This window comes from Alexandromys fortis, unplaced genomic scaffold (assembly GCF_014885135.2).
Source record: "Alexandromys fortis isolate MF-2015 unplaced genomic scaffold, M_Fortis_MF-2015_v1.1 scaffold_20, whole genome shotgun sequence".
Lineage (NCBI taxonomy): Eukaryota > Metazoa > Chordata > Mammalia > Rodentia > Cricetidae > Alexandromys > Alexandromys fortis.
The window spans coordinates 247,098-267,409 of record NW_026067903.1 but is presented as its reverse complement, the minus strand read 5'-3'; the positions used below and the strand labels follow the sequence as shown (position 1 = coordinate 267,409).

Sequence of the window (20,312 nt, the reverse complement as noted above, 5' to 3'; positions counted from 1 at the left end):
GCAGAAGCTGCCCTGTGCTCTCTGAGGCAGCTCACATCCAAACGTGCCTTTTCTGCCACAGCAATCAATAATGGGTAAAACTGGCTTTAGTTTCTAAGGACTGTTAGGGACAGGTTCCATGCAGCACCATGGTTTGGGTGTGTGTGTGGAGCTTTGTTGTTGCTCTAGCGCAGCACTAGGGATGGAACCCAAAGCCTTACCCACACTAGGAAAGTGATGTCACCTTTTCTTTGAGACAAGGTTACCCTAAATTCCCAGACTGGCCTTGAACTCACTCTGTACCTCAGGCGAGCCTTGAACTTGAGGCCCCCTTACTTTAGGCTTCCAAGTAGCTAGTTTTACAGGTCTATGCCTCCAGGTGCAGCTCACAAGTTTTAGTACTCTCAAATATGTAGAGTGTCCTGAATGCAGGAATTTCAGGGAATGGGACTGACAGTGGCTGTATGTATACCAACGACATGCTAAGCTAACATTTCTTCAGTGCCCTGCGTGCTTTCTCCTGGCCAGATGCAGTGATCTGTGCCTGTGATTCCTGGACTCGGAAGGCTGAGATTGTCTAAGGAAATGGCTGGGCTCCTGCAGTGAGGGGTACTTCATCCATACAGTGGGCAAAGCACTGCCTACAGATGATAAAAGACAGACTGTTGGGGTGGGGCAGGAGGGCAGCCAACCTTTTGACACTGAGACATGATAATGTGTGGTCTACAAACACATGGATTGCATGTATCCTGGATGCATGGGCTCCACCTTCAAAAACAGTCTACATAGAGGACACACACGAAAATTGAGCCCCAATAAAGACAAACTCTAAAATCAGAGACAAATGGCCTGACCTCACTCAGTCAGTTTAGAAGGATTAGGTTCATAACCGCTATCAGGAGGAGACTGAAGAAGGGATTGATTTCAAATATAGTCTAGTGTATCAAGTGAGAAACTGACAAGCTGAGCTTCCCACGATTGGCTGTGCAATCTCAGGAGAGCTCCGCTGCTCTGTAACCTGCTTCCTTACCTATGGCAGGTGAGATGTGTGGTAAAAGGTGCACGGTGGGTACAAAAGCCCTGCACACGGTCTTGTGTAGACAGAGTCCAATGCATGCGGTTAAATCTGACTGCTTTCTAACTTGCGGCTTGCAGGCATGCATTCTTGTGACCAGTTAATTACCAACCTGAAATTTGTCTTTTGGAATGTTCCTCCGGGCTCCTTTTGCTAAAACCAAAGCCTCCTCCACTCTTCGGCTTGCTAACAGATCCTGTATTTGTTTTTCCAGAGGTAATGGAACCAAGATGTAAACTCCTTTACTTGTGGCAACAATCACTCTTCCTGAGGGAAGAGAAGAAAAACATTAACATATTTGGAAAGGGAAAAGCATTGCCTCCCACAATGCATTACTGCCTTCCTTACACTCGGCCCTTATCTGATCTGCTAATCACTCCCACCGGCTTTTCCAAACCATTCGAAACGAGATTATGGTGTGATGCCTCCCTTTTCTTCCACCCACACTGACAACTGTTGGGAAGGACAAACTTTAATGTCACATTGCTAAAGAAACAAATGTGCTCTTTATCCCTTTTCTATATGAAAGAGCCCATTGATTTAGATACCTGTGGGGAGACACATGATACAGAGTCCAATGGAGCTACAGACCTCCATCATGGAACACCACCAAAAACTCACTGAAGATCTTTTCCTTCCAAAGTTGGTATACATAAACTAAGATTGTAATGCAATATTTTGAACTATGAGATAATATGCCATGCTTCCTGTCCATCCATATAACTCCGAGTCTTTCTGTTTACTACTGATTTCCCTACCATCCTGCCAGCTCTCTTTGCCCATCACTGTAACCCTACAGGAAGTCTGTGGAAGATCAGGACTGCTGTCTAGGCTAGCTCGTTCCACTGGATTTCCAAACTAAACTCTGACCCTTCTCCTAACTCAGCAGTCCCTGTTCACTGGAAGTAATTAACCTATTTCCTGTACCCCAGCTAAAGTGGTTTCCTTGGTTTCTGGCTATCTGCTTGGAGGCACTCTTCCCAGAAGCCTCTCTGCTCCCATATAAGGCAGGCAACATTGGTCTGCTCTATGTCAGGAAGCCCCATGCAAGTCTGCACCACTCAATATTCAAAGTCCCACAACCGGAGCATACGGTCAGCCTCTGTATCTGCAGATTACACATCCACAGCTTCTGAGTCTGTAGGTTCAACCCACCAGGGGTAGAAAATATTTGGGAAAGTCTGTAGTTGAACATGGGTAGATTAGTTTTTTTCCTTATTTCCCAAACAATAACTGAAGTAACAACTGTTTACATTGCATTTGCATGGCTTTAAATCATCTAGAGATGATTCAAAGCCAATAGGAGTATGCATGTAAGTTCTAGACTAACGCCATGAAAGGACCAAAACATCCGCCTGTCTATGTGTGTACCAAGGGATGTTACTCCAACTCTCGAGTCAGTGCCTACTTGGACCTGACCCCAGTCGGGGTGGGGCTACACTTCTCACTAAGGTTATACCCCAGCATCTCAGATGCCAGGAAGGTAACATTTAGAGGATAAAAAGATCTTTAAATGGCAAGTACAAGGAATGAATCTAGATTAAAAATACTCAAAGCCATTCATTGGACATGAATATGGGCGGGCTAAGAGATGGTACTATGGAGGTTTGTGCTGAGGAAGGTCAGTGTCTTCCATTGACTTAAGAACAATGCTGCATGGGAGCCTAGCCAGTTTGGATGTTCACCTTCCTAGACCAGGATGGAGCGGGGAGGACTTTGGACTTTCCACAGGGCATGGAACCCTGACTGCCCTTCAGACTGGGCAGGGAGGGGGAGAGGAGTGGGGGGAGGGGGAGAGGAGAGGAAGGAGGGGGAGGGAAATGGGAGACTGGGAGGAGGCGGAAATTTTCTTTTTTTTTTCAATAAAAAATTATATTAAAAAAAAAAGAACAATGCTGCAAAACACAAAGAAGCTTCCAGTCTAGGTGAAGAGACTATGGTTATTCATTCAATCTCTCTGAACGTTTTAAAACGTTCAAAATGGAATGGAGGGAAAGTGAAACTGATGCACACGGCACTTCAGCCACTTGCCAACTGTGCCCAACCACATTGCTGCCCCACCCCCACCCCATATACACAGACATACCAGGATTCACTTGTGGGAGCTCTTGTTCAGATACTCCCTTTTCTCTGATAGACGGTTCTGCATATATCTGCTTGGCTGACTCCTATCTATCCTGACATTAATTATCACCCTCAGGAAGCCCTCCCTGATTTCTCCAGGAATCAGTTCTCTTTTTGTACTCCCCAGGGGGCCTATTCCATCTCCAGGCAAGTCTTAAACTGCTGTGGCTCTTTACTGAAATGCCTGCCATCCCCTTAACCTTTACTGTTCCTGAAGCACAGAAACTGCTTTGCAATGACTCTCTCCTTCTTCTTAAAGATTTATTTCTTGTGTGTGTGTGTGTGTGTGTGTGTGTGTGTGTGTGATGCACACATACAGGTGCACACATATAACTGTGAGCAGCCTGCTGTACTGAGAAACAATCCTCTGCAAGAGCAGTAAGTGCGCTTAACCGCAAGGCATTTCTCCAGCTGTTTGTGTATCTTCTCTCAGCATAAGGCCCAGCTCCTAGTGCGTCCCCAGTATCACTTATGGTAGAAAGACCACTAGGTTTGCAATGAAAATGCTGTTAAGGTTTCTACAACAGGTACCTTCAAAGTCCTGCAGGATGTGGCCTTCTTTAAAGGGCAGGGTCTGTTTCTGCTGCTGATCCAGCATGCTGTGAACGGTGATGAATTCGTCGTCGAGTGCTATGACATAGGGAAAGCAAACAGCCGCCCCAATCACATTCTCCGACCAGTGCACAGGGGCACGCTGGGAAATCCCGGCCACGGTGGCAAACATGCCTAGAAAAATAGAAAAGAGATGTCTTCAAATAACTATGAGGTATTCTTTGCTACAGAAACGACAGGGTGAGAAGTAACTCACTCACTACGGGCTTGCATTTCAAAAACAATAACAGAATATCCTCATGGGCAAAGAACCATGTATGACTTTATCACTGTGAAGAGAACTACCCTATTCAGAATGCCTATCATGTCTGCTTCTAATTACAAATGAGATCTTAAAATATTTCCATTGATCTCACGTATGCATGTGTAAGCGACATGTTCCCCACATGGAAAGAAAACCGCTCAGGAAGCGTGGCAAGCTTTCTTTCACGCCACCTAGTTTGCCTCTATGCGTCAAGCTCTTTTTTACACATTTGGTCCACATACCTACTGAGCACCTACTATGTGCCGCGCACTCTACTAAGAGTTCTTTCAGAAGCTGGCTGTGCGTTGGGGTGAGGTCTGAGCACTGATAGTTGGTTTTACCCCTTTATCACTGAGAATGTATATGCGCTATAAGAATACATATGCTATAATACAGAGAAATGGCTTTTTGTACTCAACATACTGTTATAAAGCCTTTGTCCTTAGAAGACTTGTGACAGTTTATCTATACTGTACATAAGGCACTGATATTAGGGATTACTGAGATGAATATTTTCACCGAGGTGTCAATCCATTTTAACTTTAGTTGTTTGCAAAGGAAGCAATCCAAGGGCATCTGTGATTAACAGGGGTGGGAGAGGAGGCAGGTTTAGGAGGGGCCAAGAGCCCCATTGTTTTGGGTCTCTGCTGAGGCAGCACATTCCAGCAGGAGCATGACAAAGCAGCTTACCTCAGGAAGCAAGAAGCAAACAAACAAAAGTGGGGGAGGGAAGAACCCAGACCTCTCAGTCCTTCTCAAGGTCCATCCACCCTAAGATTTCCTCCAGAGTCCACCTCCTAGAAAGTGCTTCTCAGCCTGCCGGCTGCAACCACTTTCACAGGGATATTTACATTACAATTCATAGCAGTAGTGAAATTATAGTCATCAAGTAGCAATAAAATAATTTTATGGTTGGGGGTCATGACAACATGAGGAACTGGATTAAGGGGTCACGGCGTTAGGAAGGTTGAGAACCACTGTCCTAGAGGCTCCCCCATTTCCACTGTCACCACAGAGACTAAATGTAACAGTCCTATGACGTTGTTTACTCTTTTTGTTCTTTAGGGGAGCCTGCCACCCAGCTCCCAAATGAATCACACAGAGCCTTATTCTTACTTAGAAATGTCTGGTCTTAGCTTGACTTGTTTCTTGCCAGCTTTCTTAACTTACGTTATCCCATCTACCTTTTGTCTCTGGGCTTTCCCGTTCTCTTACTTCTGTAAATCTTTCTCTTACTCCATGGATTGCTGTGTAGCTAGATGACTGGCCCCTGATGTCCCCCTCCTTCTCTGGTCACTTCTTCCCTCCTCCCATGTGTCACCCCCAGATTTCTCCTTCTAGTCTCTCTGCCTGACAGCCCCACCTATCCTTTCTCCTGCCTCGCTATTGGCTGTTCAGGCCTTTATTAGACCATCAGGTGTCCTAGTCAAGCAAAGAATCACAGCTTCACAGAGTTAAACAAATGTAGGATAAATAAAAGTAACACACCTTAACATAATATTCCCCAACAACCAAGACTCTAACACAGAGACCCTCTGGGTGACACACATCCTGATCCCAGCAAACAGTAATGCCCGTGTATACCAACAGCATCAGAAAACACTGAGGGAGTGAAGCACAGCTACGAACGAAGACCAAGCTGGGGTGTTCGTGCTATCATCGGAAGTCAGCCAAAGAGGCCAAAAGGGAGAGGGAGAAGTGACCAGCATAGCTGGTAATGGTGATGCCACCTCCACCAAGACATGAGCTAACTACAAACTGGCAAAGGGATGAGCATGAACGATCCCAGAGAGTCTGCAAAATTCTGGGTGAAGAAGCCATGCTCTGAGCTCGACGACAGGGAGCCTCTCGGCACTGCCGGTCAGGGTCACTGCACCTACCCACTCAAGGGAACCACACAGTGCATTGGTCCTGGCTAGTGTTTCTGACATAAAGAGAGCAGAAGCCAGATGCCGAGAACTACGGCTTCTGCAGTTTCACCAGAGTAAAGGAGCAGAGCCCTAAGTGGCAAATGAGAAGGTCAGTGAAGCCAGACAAGCACCCCTAGGAAGAGGGCACTAACTAGACTGCTGCTAAGTGCCCCAGCTAACTCTCTTCTGCCAAGCAGCCGATAAAGTCTGTTGCTTTTATACTACTATAGGAGCCCAAGCGTTGTTGGCATACCGCGTGAGAGATTTGGGAAGGGCACACCAACTTTAAAATCATTCATTTTGGTCATGCTCTTTCTAGGTTCAAGCCCACCTGTGATCTAAGCCCAAGCTGAAGAAGAGCCCACACAATATGAAGGGCAACTGAATTCTTTCCCTTGTCTAAGAAGTGCCATCAAGGGGGTATAGCTAAAGTATTATAAAAAATTTGGTAAACTTGCCTTACAAAAGGCCAAGTACGATCTCTTATGACATCAGTGGTCACAAGTTACATTCAGGGAAAAAGGCAGAAGAAAAAAATAAAAATTAGTATCATGCTGAGAGGTGGGTGCATTGATTATAATCTCGATAGTAATTTGTCTGAACTCTTAATTTCTGAAATCATGTAATGATGCTATTTGGAGAACTTATAGCTAGAGAAGGTGTATGTAACAGACCTTACAAATCTTTCTATGTGCTTACAACCACATTCATTACAAACAGAAAGACAACTAAGTAAGTTGGTTCATTTAGCGTAATGCTCATGTAGATGAGACATAAAAATTTGGGGGGAAATGCACCCAAAAGATGAGTATCCTTTCCCTTTAATCTAACACTATAACCAAGGAAGGAGCACAGGACTCTAACAGTTTCCCCGTGAAGCCTTCAGAACAAGAGCAGTTAGGGCTACACTAGAGGACAGGCAGAACACAATGGGAATTCCAGATACATGCCCAGGGCATGAGTAAGTTAGTGTCTACTAACGGCAGCCACCAAAATCAGTGACAAGACGGACTCTGCCAACAGTTTATGGGCATAGTGAACAGTCTTATAAAAAACATAGCAATTGAACCACTTCTTTACATGGTGAGACATGAGTCCATATAGGTAATATCAGAAAACACAGATGACTTTGTCTATAAACTCCAAAGACAGAGAAACCTCCTAAGTACAAATCAAAATCATAAAGTAATAACTTAAAAGGCTGAAACATTAGATTATATAGAACTTTGTAAAAAGAGATTTTGCAAGGCAAAAATTAGAAACAAATACCTACAAAGTAAGTGGAAGAAATGTTGGAATCTCAAATGTATAAAGAATACCAAACAAAAGAGAGGGTTTGGTGTAGGGGTGGGGTTCAATGACATGGGCTTGGCATGAATGAGGCCCTGAGTTCAGTCCCTAGCAGAATAAAAAATAATTAAAAATAGATGACAAAACAGGTAATCCCTATTAACCCAAGGAAGCAGAACAGACTCCTAAACATGAGAAATTCTCAATGTTGTTCATAGGGAAATGGCTATGCTGCCAAAGACACAAGTTTGGCAGTATATTCTGATGGCCAAGCCTGGGGGAAAGGCACTGCCATGTCACCAGGGAGAATATAAAGTAACCCTTACTAAAGGAGACATGGGAACACCCAGCTCAGCTCACATGCATGCATGCTCTCTCTCAGTGTAAATCTACTGAAGTAGGAAACAAAATAATGATAAACTAAAAGCAAATAAGCTACCTAAGGGAGGAGGCTAGATGTGGGCAGGACACAGGCTAGATCCGCTGTGGGGATCTCTATCCGGGAGTACTTGCAGGAGGACGGAGAGGAAACCTTTGTGTGGTGGAAAGACGACACTAAGGCACAGAAGAATGACCCTAACTGATCTTATGATGCAGTTATCCTAAAAGGTAGGATTCCCAGCACTGTCCACTGACAAGGCCTAGAGAAAGTGAACAAGAGCCCCCGCACCCAGACTGTGGTCTGTAAGTAGCAGGGCTCTGCGGAGGAGGGGCTTGACACCAGGTCTGGTGCAAGACTGTATGAAACATGGAAAGCTCTCGGATTTCTAGAGACACAGCAAAGTGGGTCAAGAATCAACCACGTAAGCTACAGCAAGCACCAATGGAACTACAGGTACCTAACGGGACCCATGCGTTTACAATTAGGATCATTTAAAACTATCCCTAGTTGATTGATGAAGGAACCTTAATGTCTCATCTTGATTTCATACACAGTGCCTGGGAGGTGCCAAGTGGGTAAAGAAGGGAAAGTTAGCTCCACAGAGGCATTCCCAGCGATATGTGAAGGGAAGACTAGACAGAAACACAATGCTGCCCATTGTCAGGCCTAATATGGCACAGGCCTAGGTCATCAGCAGCCATTACCATCGCAAGAGGGGAGAAAGCCATGCAAAGCCCCAAAGAAGTACCCACACTATGAAGTTTCTTGCTCCCTCCACAAAGCAAGCACACACACACACACACACACACACACAAATCTTAAATCTCCTAATTATCTATCTGCTTGCAGTCAACAAAGGTCTGAGGGGTCAGAGCAGCATGTTAAATGACTCTATGGGGATAAAACTATCACAATTCCGGAGTGTAGGAAACCATCCAACTTCTTCAGCAAAGGGAAAAGGGAAAGTTCAGGAAAAAATAAAGAGAAGGAGGGACTTGAAGAATAAAATTTAACAAACCTATCAGCCAATTACAGTGTTTGAGCCCTGGATGGTAGTGAGACAAGAAAACTGAAAACACAGCAACAAACCCAAACGACACAGACATTTTAAACACTTAAGCAGACGTATCTCTGTGTGTCTACTACATATGGTAAAACAGGAGGACTATAACGCGTCTAAATGTACTCATGATGTATTGAGTACTTAACATATATGGGTTTTCACATGTCTATAACTTTGAACCGCAGCAAAATATTTACAGAAGAAGTGCTATGATGTCCAGAGCTGCTTCAAAACAACAGCTAGGGAGAGGACAGGTAAACAAAGGGACTGACAGGGCTGAAAGCCAGAGAAAAGACCTGGTTTCTTTATGCCATGCTCATAGTCATATATATGTGCATGTGTGTTATATATTTATAGAATATATATTTATTTTTAATTAATTTATTTTAACAATATTTTAACATATCATATAATATGTAATTGTATATAAACACATATAATTGTATACATAACTGTGTATTTATATATGCAAAAATATATAATCTATAAATATAAAAATGAATGTATATTTAGTTAATATATAAATGATACAGAATAATTTACATAGCATATAAATTATATGTAAACACATATGGTTTATAGTAATATATAAATATGTATATACTCTTTCCATAATAATTTCTTTTTCTTTTTTCTTTTCTTTTTTTTTTAGGAGCAAAAGACATTGGGACCAAGCACTTTCTTCTTCTCTCAAGCCATGAATACACATGGAAGAGTCTTGAATACACAGTCAAGTAAAAGCCAGTCTGAAAGGCCACATGTCATATGATTCTAACTACACATTCCATGCCAACTATGAAGACAGTACAAGGTAAGTGGTTGCTAGGAGGCAGGGCAGGGATCAGGGGGACCAGGTCAAGCCCAGGGAGTTTAAGGCAGTGAAAGCATGCTGTTTGCTACCACAGGAGTGGTTGTAAGTCACTACACATCTGTGCAAACCTATCAAGTGTACATCACCAAGTATGAGCCCTAATGTGAATCTGAATTCTGGTTATTAATGAGGTGTTAATCGGGTTCAATGGCTGTATCTAAAATACCATTCTGGTGGGAAATGGTGACCCATCCTCCCATTTAAATCTGATGGAATTTCAGCACGCAGCAGTCATGCAGATCTGCTATGACCTGGCCACACATTTCCAGGAATGCCAGGCACTCATTAGTACAGTCATGTACCACATGCCATCTGGTCCTCAGTGAACTGCATGTGATTACTTTGCCACCTAGTGACACTGAAGCCATCTTAACTGACCAACAGATCCTCCGAAATGTACAATGACAAAATCACCTAATGATGTGTTTCTTAGAACTGTGTCAGTAAGTGACACACTTCGCTGTGGAACCTTCCCTCTCCCATCACAAGGTGTATCCAGAAACCCTAAGACAGCAGGCAGGATACAGGTGCCCTGATTGCAATACTGACTGCAGCCCCTCCTCACCCAGGCCTCCGGGGCCAGCCAGCAGGAACTCCTGTCTGCCTATCCTCTTGACAATGGGTGGCTTCTCCTCGCTGCAGTAGGGAAACAGGTCCTGGGAAAGGCCTGTGCTGTAGTTCAGGATGATGTACTGTGTGGTCAGGGCCAGGCACAAGAAGTAGCCATCCACAGCCACAGCAAGAGGCTGCTCTGGAGTGGACACCTCCTTGACAATCTGTACTCGGTCCTCGTACACCAGAAACATTTGGACGGTCCTTCGCTTCACGGAGATGATACACACTTCCACGCAGAAGGGGTCCCCGTTCACAGGGTTCTCGTTCACGGCAAATGTTATGGCCCCTTTGATGCGGGCCCCTGAGGGGACTGGCTCCAGGTTCAGCATGTTAACCAGGGTTATCGAGTTGTCACAGAGCACCAGCAGCCTATTGAGAGCTGAGGCCGCACACAACTCGTTCACGGGCTTCTTGAAGCCCAGGTGTCTGTGTAGCTGTTTGGTGGCAATGAACGAGGCCGTCCCTGTAGGCAAAGTCTTCTCCTCCAGCAGGAAGTGGTAGATGAAGCAGTCATTGGTGCCGACGTAGAGATTCCTGCCACAGCACTCCACACACTCAATGCTGATGTGTTCTCTGTCACCCGTCAGCAGCTCCCGCTCCACCGCAGAGACCAAGGTGAAGGCCTTGATGTTCATCATGTCTACTGGGTGATCTGTGGGAAGACGGATAAAAATTTTCATCTTGGAGGAAGAAAGAAGCATAAACAACGAGCTGCAATGAAGACACACTGACTCCCCATCCCCCATTTCATCAGAAGAGAGAACGAGTCCCCATAACTTGTCTCACTAGGAGGCTGGGGACCCCGAGAAAGAATACACACGTGTGCTTAGGATTACTTGCCCGTCTGCTCATTCCCAAGGGAGCTGCAAGCTCCACAGAATTTTCTCCATTGTTCTGGGAGACACACCGCAGATAGAACACCCACCCACACCTACTCACATCCGCAGACGACGTGAGGGATACACTTCTGGAAAACGCAGGCAGAGACCTCACCAAGCTTCCTTGATGTCTATGGTTACCTGCATGCGTGTTTAAGAGAATAGTCGGAGCTACGTTCTGAATCCCTTTGTGTTCTCTGGGAGCCTAGCCTGTCAGCTTCAGCTCCGCACTTGTCTCTAGGAATAAACACGCCCACACTGAGTAACAAAGATGAGCCTCCAGTCTCCCATCCTGCAGGTGGTGAGATGAGCTGTTCCTAGGCCTGGGAGTGGGTCACTGGACGGCAGTAACGCACAGCCTCATTGGAAGAAACACACCCTGGGCTTCCAAGGGTCTCTTCTGACACGACTCTGGTTTCACATTCCACAAAGTCAGAAGCAGAACAGCCTTCCTCGACTTCTCAGCTTCCAAGGACAACTCTTAACTCCTTTAAGGCAGGGATCCACAGGTTTAGACACAATAGGAGGCTGACAGAAGTGACAAGGATATCATCAGGTCAACACAAGAAAGCAGCCTCTATCACATTGAGCTTCTCAGAGATGGAACAGGATCACTTTATGAGACATTAATTCCAGCTCTCTGACACATTCCAAGGAAGGTAGGGAGACCTCAGAAATTAGCTACTTCAGAGAAAGGGAGGAATCTTGTAATGTCTCTGATGCTTTTCCCTCAAAGATTCTAGAGCAGTGCTTCTCACAACCTTCCTAATGCTGAGACCTTTAATACAGTTCCTCATGTTGTGGTAACCCCCAACCATACAACTATTTCCATTGCTACCTCACAACTATAATTTTGCTGTTATGAATCATAATGCAAATAATTTTTGGATATAGAGGGTTGTAATGGGGTCATAACTCACAGGTTGAGAGCCACTGCTCCAGAGTGTCACAATTTTGAGCACCCCTCCCCGACGGGGGCGATGGCAGGTATTTTGCACACCCCTCCCTGACGGGGGCGATGACAGGTGTTTTGCATCAGACTGTGACTCCCTTCTGAGCCCACATGCCCAAGAGGGAGGCCTGTCTGTGGGAACAGACAGCTCTTTGCAACCACCTCCATCACCTGAAGTGAAGCTGGAATGTCTCTCCCTATGTCGTGAGTTCAAACTTTAACTCCCTTGTAGTAGTAATGGGAGGAAAAATGGCTCTGAGATTGAGACTTGAGGGTAAGGACCCTAGGTAAGGGCTTAGTGCCCTTCACAGAGAGGGCGAAGAACTGTGTGTCCCTTCTGCCGTGTGATGACATGGCAAAAGGTGCCTCTATGAAGAGACCCTAACCAGACACTGACTGACAATCCTCCATCTTAACATTCTCCATAGGTGTGAGCAATAAAGCAGCATCTCTTACAGACCACCCAGGCCACAGCACTGTGTTGCAGCAGGACGAAGACTTCTCTAGGCTGCCACCTCTGTGAAATGAATGTAAAGCAGCCCCTACGTCACAAGGCTGAGGTGGAATAAACCTGCGCAGGTAGTGTTTACTATCAGGCACACAGCCCGCTGAAGCTGTTCGTTTCAGCATGAAGACTAAGTCCTTCCCTTCGTGGTGGTCTCAACTGCTCTCGGCCCCCTCCCCCCAGTCTGTTTTATTTCCCAACCTGGGCTCCAAGAAAGGAAACACTACCACACTCCCTTCAAGGTTGTGGCTATCTCAATGACTGCCCTCTACCAAAGGGCAGAGGAAAACAAACAAGAACCAGCAGGGGTAAGCTAGTGCACACCTGCCAACCAATGCAATCAGCGGGCCAGAGGTGAGCTACCAGTCCAAGGGCTGCGTAGTAGGACCCTGTCTCACAAGGAAACATAAAGCAAAGCAAGAGCAGGAGAGGGAGAGGGGGGGGGGGGGCACTGAGCCTACTTACTTCTGGCCCCCTGATGCGAGCCTGCAATCCCACCTACTAGGGAAGCTAAAGAGGGATGCTCACAGGTGAGGGCCTGTCTGTCTCTAGGCAACAGGACTTCTCAGAGTCCCTGGGACAGCTGGAAGAACAACCCATATAGACATCTACAAGTAATTTCTGGGACATCCAACTTTCTCTCTCTTTTTAAAAACAGCACCATCTATTTGTCAAGACCAAATAAAATTACCAGAACCCACCTAGACAACTTTTCCATTTAAATGCTAATGAGTCAACCACAGATACTGAAATGTAGCCTTGGAGACAACTAAGCCAGTAAAAACGGAAATAATACAAAAATACGTCTTCCTTCATTGGTTGATCAAGCAGGACTGCTGTTTAAAATGGCAGGATAAAGCGATTCTGCCACTTAAAATATGAATTGTTTCTCATGCTTTTGGGAAAGAATAGAGAAACAAGCTTTGGGCACCTACAATCACACTCCTCTTACTTAACTTCATAAAGCAGGTTATATGTAAGTTTAGTCTCCATCTTCCCTCAGCATAGAGATAAACTATCCACATTTGCAGTGAAGAGTGCCAAGCAAAGCCAAATACCTCCAGTTTAGTTGAGTGAAGGGGAACAGGGAAGGGGGAAGGAGCGGGAACAGCAAGGCAATTGTGTGTCTTATGAAAAAGCTGTAATTTTATGATACTTCAAAACAAATGCAAATGCAGTACGGTTTCATCGTCTGCCAGCTCAAGTCTTGCTGATGGGAAATTTCCTACTAGAGGTCTTTAAAATTAAAAAAAAAAAAAAAAAAGAGGCTGCACAGGTGGCTCAGTGGTTAAGAGCATTGGCTGCTCTTCCAGGGTACCTGGGTTCAATTCCCAGCACACCCATGATGGCTTACAGCTATCTACAGCTCCGGTCCCAGGGAAATCTGATGCCCTCATCTGGTCTTCCTAGGCATCAAGCATCACATGGTACACAGACATACCTGCAGGCAAAATACTCATATACAAAGGAATACCAATATGACTTTAAATTAGAAGCCCACTCTTTTCTTTCCATGTTGCTGTCTGAATCCCCAGCCCTCTCCTTCCACTCCTAAGCAATGCAATTATTAGGCATGTTTCACCACACCTACTAAGAGCCTGCTCCTGTAGTTAAGCAATAATGTATCAAAAGCAAAACCGGATGGAGGCAAGTGAAAGATGAACATGTAACTTAAAAATGGCTTACTCGCCTGGCGATGGTGGCGCACGCCTTTAATCCCAGCACTCGGGAGGCAGAGGCAGGTGGATCTCTGTGAGTTTGAGACCAGCCTGGTCTACAGAGCTAGTTCCAGGACAGGCTCCAAAGCGAGAAACCCTGTCTCGAAAAAGACCAAAAAAAAAAAAAAAAAGGTTTACTCTTTTTTTTTTTTTTTAAGTTTTCAAGATAAGGTTTCTCTGTGTAGCCCTGGCTGTCCTGGAACTCCCTCTGTAAACCAGGCTGGCCTCGAACTCACAGAGATCCACCTGCCTCTGCCTCCGGAGTGCTGGGGTTCAAGGCACGCACCCCATCACCCAGCTAAAAATGGTTTATTCTTATAAGCAGTAGCAGCATTCTTCCCATGATTAGTTCGAATGACATATTTATGTAGCTGAAATAAGAATTATAAAAAGATAAACATTAGGCCACACATCTGTGTTATTATTAAGTTCAACTTGCAGCAAGTTCCTCTTAGTGTGGAAATAAAATAAAAAGTTCTAAGACGGTGCCTAGCTTCCCACGGGCCTCACAACCTCAGGAAGGAAATCAGACTAAAATTATAGGGGAATAATGGATAAATTTGCCTAAAGGCCAAATTAATAGTCTTCATAGTTTGCTTTTCACATCACTCTTTTTTACTAGTGCTTCAAGAATTTCATACAATGTGTTCTCTACCCACTGACTTGACTTTGTGTCCTTATTTTTTATTTATTCATTGACTGATCGATTGATTTTTACCCAGCAAGTCTAATTTGCGCTGCCCATAAATTCTGGGATGTGTTGCCTTCCAGGGCACTGTGGACTACCTACCACTGTAGAAACTTACACACACACACACACACACACGCACACACACACACACACACACGCACATACACACAAATACACATACACACACAATGGAACTACCATATAAAAAGCAACATGCTGCTACTAGACACCACAGGCTAACATATTAAATAAACAAACAAATAAATAGAAAGCTCGGTGCTGGGAATGGGTTTCTACTTTTGGAGTTGTTGGCTGGTGAGATCTCACAGATACCAAATATGACAGGCTTTTGCCAAGGCTCTTGATTAGCCCAAGGGCAGAACAAGACAGTAAGACTATATTATGGAAGACACCACATACTTGAGTCACAGAACATGAAGATACCTTGTCGGTATTGACCTGGAAGCTTCATTCCTACTGGCTGGCTTTCACAGTGCTGGAAAGTATTATACAAAGTAACAATCTTAATCATAGTTTTGTTCTCTACCAATTTGAGATTATGCACTCTGTCCTTTGAAAGATACTGCCACCAATGATCTGAATGTGTCTTTGAAGATGCCAGTGTAGGACCATCAGGATGACTCACTGGCTAAAGATGCTTGTCAAGCCCAGGGGAGAAAATCAGCTCCCACAAGCTGTCCTCTGATCCCTACATGCATACAGTGACAGTATGTTTTTGTATGCAAAAATAAAACTTTTAAAAATATTAATTTATTTCTGCTAACACAAAAGCAGTATTGTTTAGTTAGCATCTGTAGGTGCTGCTGTAAGAACTGGCTTTTTTGGCTGTCTTTCTTTAGGCTTTTAGGTCTCCTAAACCCAAGCTCCAGAATGGAGAATTCATTCTTTAAGGCTCCCCATGGGTTAGGTACCAGAGAATCTGATATTGCCCGTATGTTTCTAAAGATACCTGCTCTCATGACTTGGAGACAATAGTTACGCAGGCTTCCCGGGCCTTGCTGCTTCCTCTTCATAGCACACAGCCAAGGTCAGCAGCTCAGATATGAGGGAGTTTATGAGCTACGCAGAACACCAGTCATGCCCTGACTTCATGAACATTGTGTTTCCCAAAGCAAACCCAGGGTTCTTTATGCATAGTCTGTTAAACCTTTGAGAATCACATAATACAAGTTCTGCATAATAAACTCTCTAGAGAATTAAAAAGTAGGGGGTTCATCTCTCCCTTTATGAAGCCAATATAAATATTCAATCTCTGATAGTAAAGTTCAATAGTGTTTTTCTCAAAAGGGAAAATTAAGTCATTCTTACAAATAAACATGTCCCTTAGCAGCTGCAGCAACCAATCAATATACACTAAAATAAAAAATGTGGCAATGTTGGAATACTATCTTGGCAGCATGTTTACAGGAAAGTCCACAAAGATAAAATCTGTTGGTTTAATTTTCCACAGTTACAAACTAAGAAAGAAAAATGTCATTATTTTAGTAGTTGTATAAAATCTCAATTCAACATTCATCCATATCAAAAGCTTGCAGTATATTATCCTAATACCTAAAACACAGGAAACTAATCCACAACAGGAAGATTTTGAAAAAGACGTATTTTATTTGGTGTGTGTGTGTGTGCGCGCGCGCATATAAGTACTCACAGAGGCCAAGGGGCATAGATTCCTCTCTGGAGCTGGAGCTACAGACACAGGTGATAGGAACAAAACTCAGGTCCTCTCTAAGCATACTCTCTTAACCACTGAGCCATCTCTCTAGGCCTCAACAGCAAAACTTTACAACTATTTCCTTTAAAAGAAGATGAAGATTAGTACCATCTGTAGTGGGATGAATGGAGTCCTACTCAAATGCTAAAGGCCTAAGCTCCAGGGCCTGTGAGCACCACCTTCTGCAACACAAGATCTTACAGATGACTGGATGAACATGAAATCTTCAGGTCAAGCCCTAACCCAATATGACTATGTTCTATAATAGAGGAATCAGGCTGCAGATGTGCAGAGAGGAAAGATATTAATAAGGGAGGGGAAGATCAGGATCTATAATCCAATGAATGCTGGCCGTACGAGAAGAGGAGTTCCATGGATTCTCCAGTTCTCAGAGGAACTGGCACCATCACCCTTGATCTCAGATGCGGATCCTCCAGAGCTGTGAAACAGTACATTCCTATCGCTTAAGGTGCATAGTTTGTTACAGCAGTCCTTGCACGCCCATACACTGTGTCTATTCTAAGCTGCACTGGGAGTTTGTCAGGATAAGACTCAAAACCCAAGTCAACAAACAGTACATAAGAAGATATAAAGAAATCAAAGCCGGGTGGTGGTGGCGCACGCCTTTAATCCCAGCACTTGGGAGGCAGAGGTAGGCGGATCTCTGGGAGTTTGAGGCCAGCCTGGTTTACAAGAGCTAGTTTCGGGACAGGCACCAAAGCTACAGAGAAACCCTGTCTCGAGAAAAAAAAAAAAAAAGAAATCAAAGACATAAAACTACTAATGTCGGGGCTGGAGAGATGGCTCAGAGGTTAAGAGCATTGCCTGCTCTACCAAAGGTCCTGAGTTCAATTCCCAGCAACCACATGGTGGCTCACAACCATCTGTAATGGGGTCTGGTGCCCTCTTCTGGCCTGACAGACAGAATATGGTATACCTAATAAATAAATAAATATTAAAAAAAACCCTACTAATGTCTATATACAGGTCTACAAAGATTCTCTTAGAATTAGTAAGAATTTAGAAGTAGTTAATTAAAAATATTTATATCAAAGTAATCTGTATTTCTACACATAAATAACAATTAAAAACTTTAATCTTAAAATGTATTTGTTATAACACATGAAAGAATCACCTAACAAAGTTGTATAAGATCTCTGGATAAGCTAGGTAGTGATGGCACGCACCTTTAATGCCAGCACCTGGGAGGCAGAGGCAGGTGAAGCTCAGTGAGTTCAAGGCCAACCTGGTCTACAGAGTGAGATCCAGAACAGTCAGGCCTATGCTTTTCCCTGTCTTGGAAAAAAAAAAATCTCTGAATAAAATCTTATTTTATTCTTTATGTTTTCCTTAAGAAAGGCCTAAATTATAAACTTAGCAGTTTTTTTCCCTGCAGAAATTGACAAACTAGTTTCAAACTTTACAAGGAAATCCAAGGACCTTAAATTGTCCAAACAATGCTGAAACTGAAGCACGAAATGACAGGACCCAGACTAGGAGAGCTCAGAAACTGCTATCAAACAACAGCATGTAACTAACATAAGGTTATCCCGTACTGCAGTGCCTGACTGTAGTCCTGTCTGCTTGTATCTAAGAGCTAGAGGCTAGCTGGGCAACATATCTGCCTCAAAAAGGTAAAGAAAAGGAAGGGAGGGAGGGAGGGAGGGAGGAAGGGAGGGAGGGAGGGAGGGAGGGAGGGAGGGAGGGAGGGAGGGAAAAATAAGCAGGTCAATCCCCATACTGGGGAAAAAAATGCAGTTTACACACCTGCCAAATCAAACAAGAAGATAGAAACTCCCACAAGTCAACTGTCAAAATAAGAAATGCTTATTTTTCCTCCCACATGAGCAAAAAAAATCAAGAGGACACTTTACAAAACAAGGTACACCAATGACCAAAAAGAACATGAAAAGACTGTCACCATTCTTAGATACCAGAATGGGGTAAGCTGCATGAGCTGACTTCACCGCTATGAGAACAGCTACCACTGAGCTGAGCACGGTGGCACACGCCTCCAGCTCCAGCACTGGGAAAGCAGAGAGGCCAGCAGATCCCTGAGTTTGAGGCCAGTCTGGTGTACAGAGCACGTTCCTGTTGTGGATAGTATTTTAAGGCATATTACTTTATTTATGCTGTGGAATGTTTGTTTAATGATGCAAAAAGGTGTAGCATTCTTTTATGATGCATTGTTTAACTCAGTGAAGCTGTGTTACTTTGCCTGTCTAAAACACCTACCTGATTGGTCTAATAAAGAGCTGAGCAGCCAATAGCAAGGCAGGAGAAAGAGTAGGTGGGGCTGGTAGGCAGAGAGGATAATTAGGAGGAGAAATCTGGGAAGCGATCACGATCAAAGTATGAAAAAAAGGAGGAGAGGAGGACTCCAGGGGTCAGCCCCCCAGGTACACAGCAAGTCACAGAGTAAGAAGGAAAGAAGCCCAGAGGCATGAGGTAGACAGTATAATTTGAGAAAAGCTGGCTAGAAACAAGCCAGGCTAAGGCCAGGCATTCATAAGTAAGAAAAAGTCTCTGTGTGTGATTATTTGGGAGCTGGGTGGAGAGTCCCCCAAAAGTCAAAAGAATCATCTATCTGGCTACCCCATCCATTTTACTTTGTTTATTGTTTTGTTTTGTTTAGACAGGGCCTCAAATTCAGCATGTAACTGGGGTGACCTTGAAAGCCTGACCAGTTACCTCCAACTCTGGACTAGAATCACTGGCGTGACCACCTTGCTTGGCCATTCTTTTACTTTTTCTTTCTTTTTCCCTTTTCTTCCCCCGCAAGTCAGGGTTTCTCTGCTTAGTCCTGGCTGTCCTACGCCTCACTCTGAATAGACCAGTCTGTCCTTGAACTCACAGAACCACCACCTGTGCCTCCCTGAGTGCTGGGATTAAAGGCGTGCGCCATCACCGCCTGCCACCACATTCTTAATGTTTCTATGTAATTACACAAGACACACACAACAGATTTATTCTTCATAGTCTGAAAACTGAAAACAGCCGAGTTTCAGAACCATAAGGTAATGCATTCAAGTTAAGCACTTACTAACTGAGCTATGTTTCCAGCCCAGCTATTTGTGAAACATTCATATAGTAGAAAACTAGTTAGGAACGAACAGATAAAAACAACACATGGATAAATGTCAAAGACACTGTATGAGGCCAATGAGATGGCTCAACAGGTAAAGACATTTATGGCCAGACCTCAGGTCCTACATGGTGGAAGGAGAGACACCAGTCCTGCAAGTGACCTTCTGACTCTCACACGAGTAAACACAAAAGATAAATATAATAATAAGACTGCACATCCTATACACTTCCACTACATGAATATCAAGAGTAGACAGCACTGACGTGTGCTGATTTAACTCTTATTAGTGCTTATTTTAGCAACAGGGTGACTAAATGGCCAATGACAAAGGGAACACTTTGGGGAACAGGAAGAGTCTATGTCTTGTTTAGGTGTCTGCTGCGAATGCATGGAGACCCGCTGTCTTAGTTACTGTTCTACTGCTGTGACCAAGGCTCGTACAAGAGTTTATTTAAGGCTTATAGTTTTAGAGAGTTAGAGTCCATGACTGTTACAGTGAGGAGCAAAGCATGAAAGAGGGAGGGAGAGAAAAGGAAGGGAAAGGGGAGGGAGGGAGGGAGGGAGGGGGGGGGGGAGGGGGGGG

At 44.3% G+C, this 20,312-nt stretch overlaps 1 protein-coding gene across 1 annotated transcript in view; it reads right to left on the bottom strand.

Annotated features, from left to right (window-relative positions):
* Tgfbrap1 (transforming growth factor beta receptor associated protein 1) overlaps positions 1-20,312 on the bottom strand; it is a 43,253-nt gene that overhangs the window by 16,757 nt on the left and 6,184 nt on the right. Inside the window, exons 2-4 of the mRNA XM_050134768.1 lie at positions 10,116-10,817; positions 3,710-3,904; positions 1,167-1,321 (exon numbers count right to left, since the gene is read on the bottom strand). Of these exons, the coding sequence (XP_049990725.1) occupies positions 1,167-1,321; positions 3,710-3,904; positions 10,116-10,803 (1,038 nt within the window). The 5' untranslated portion in view covers positions 10,804-10,817. The remainder of the gene's footprint in view (positions 1-1,166; positions 1,322-3,709; positions 3,905-10,115; positions 10,818-20,312) is intronic.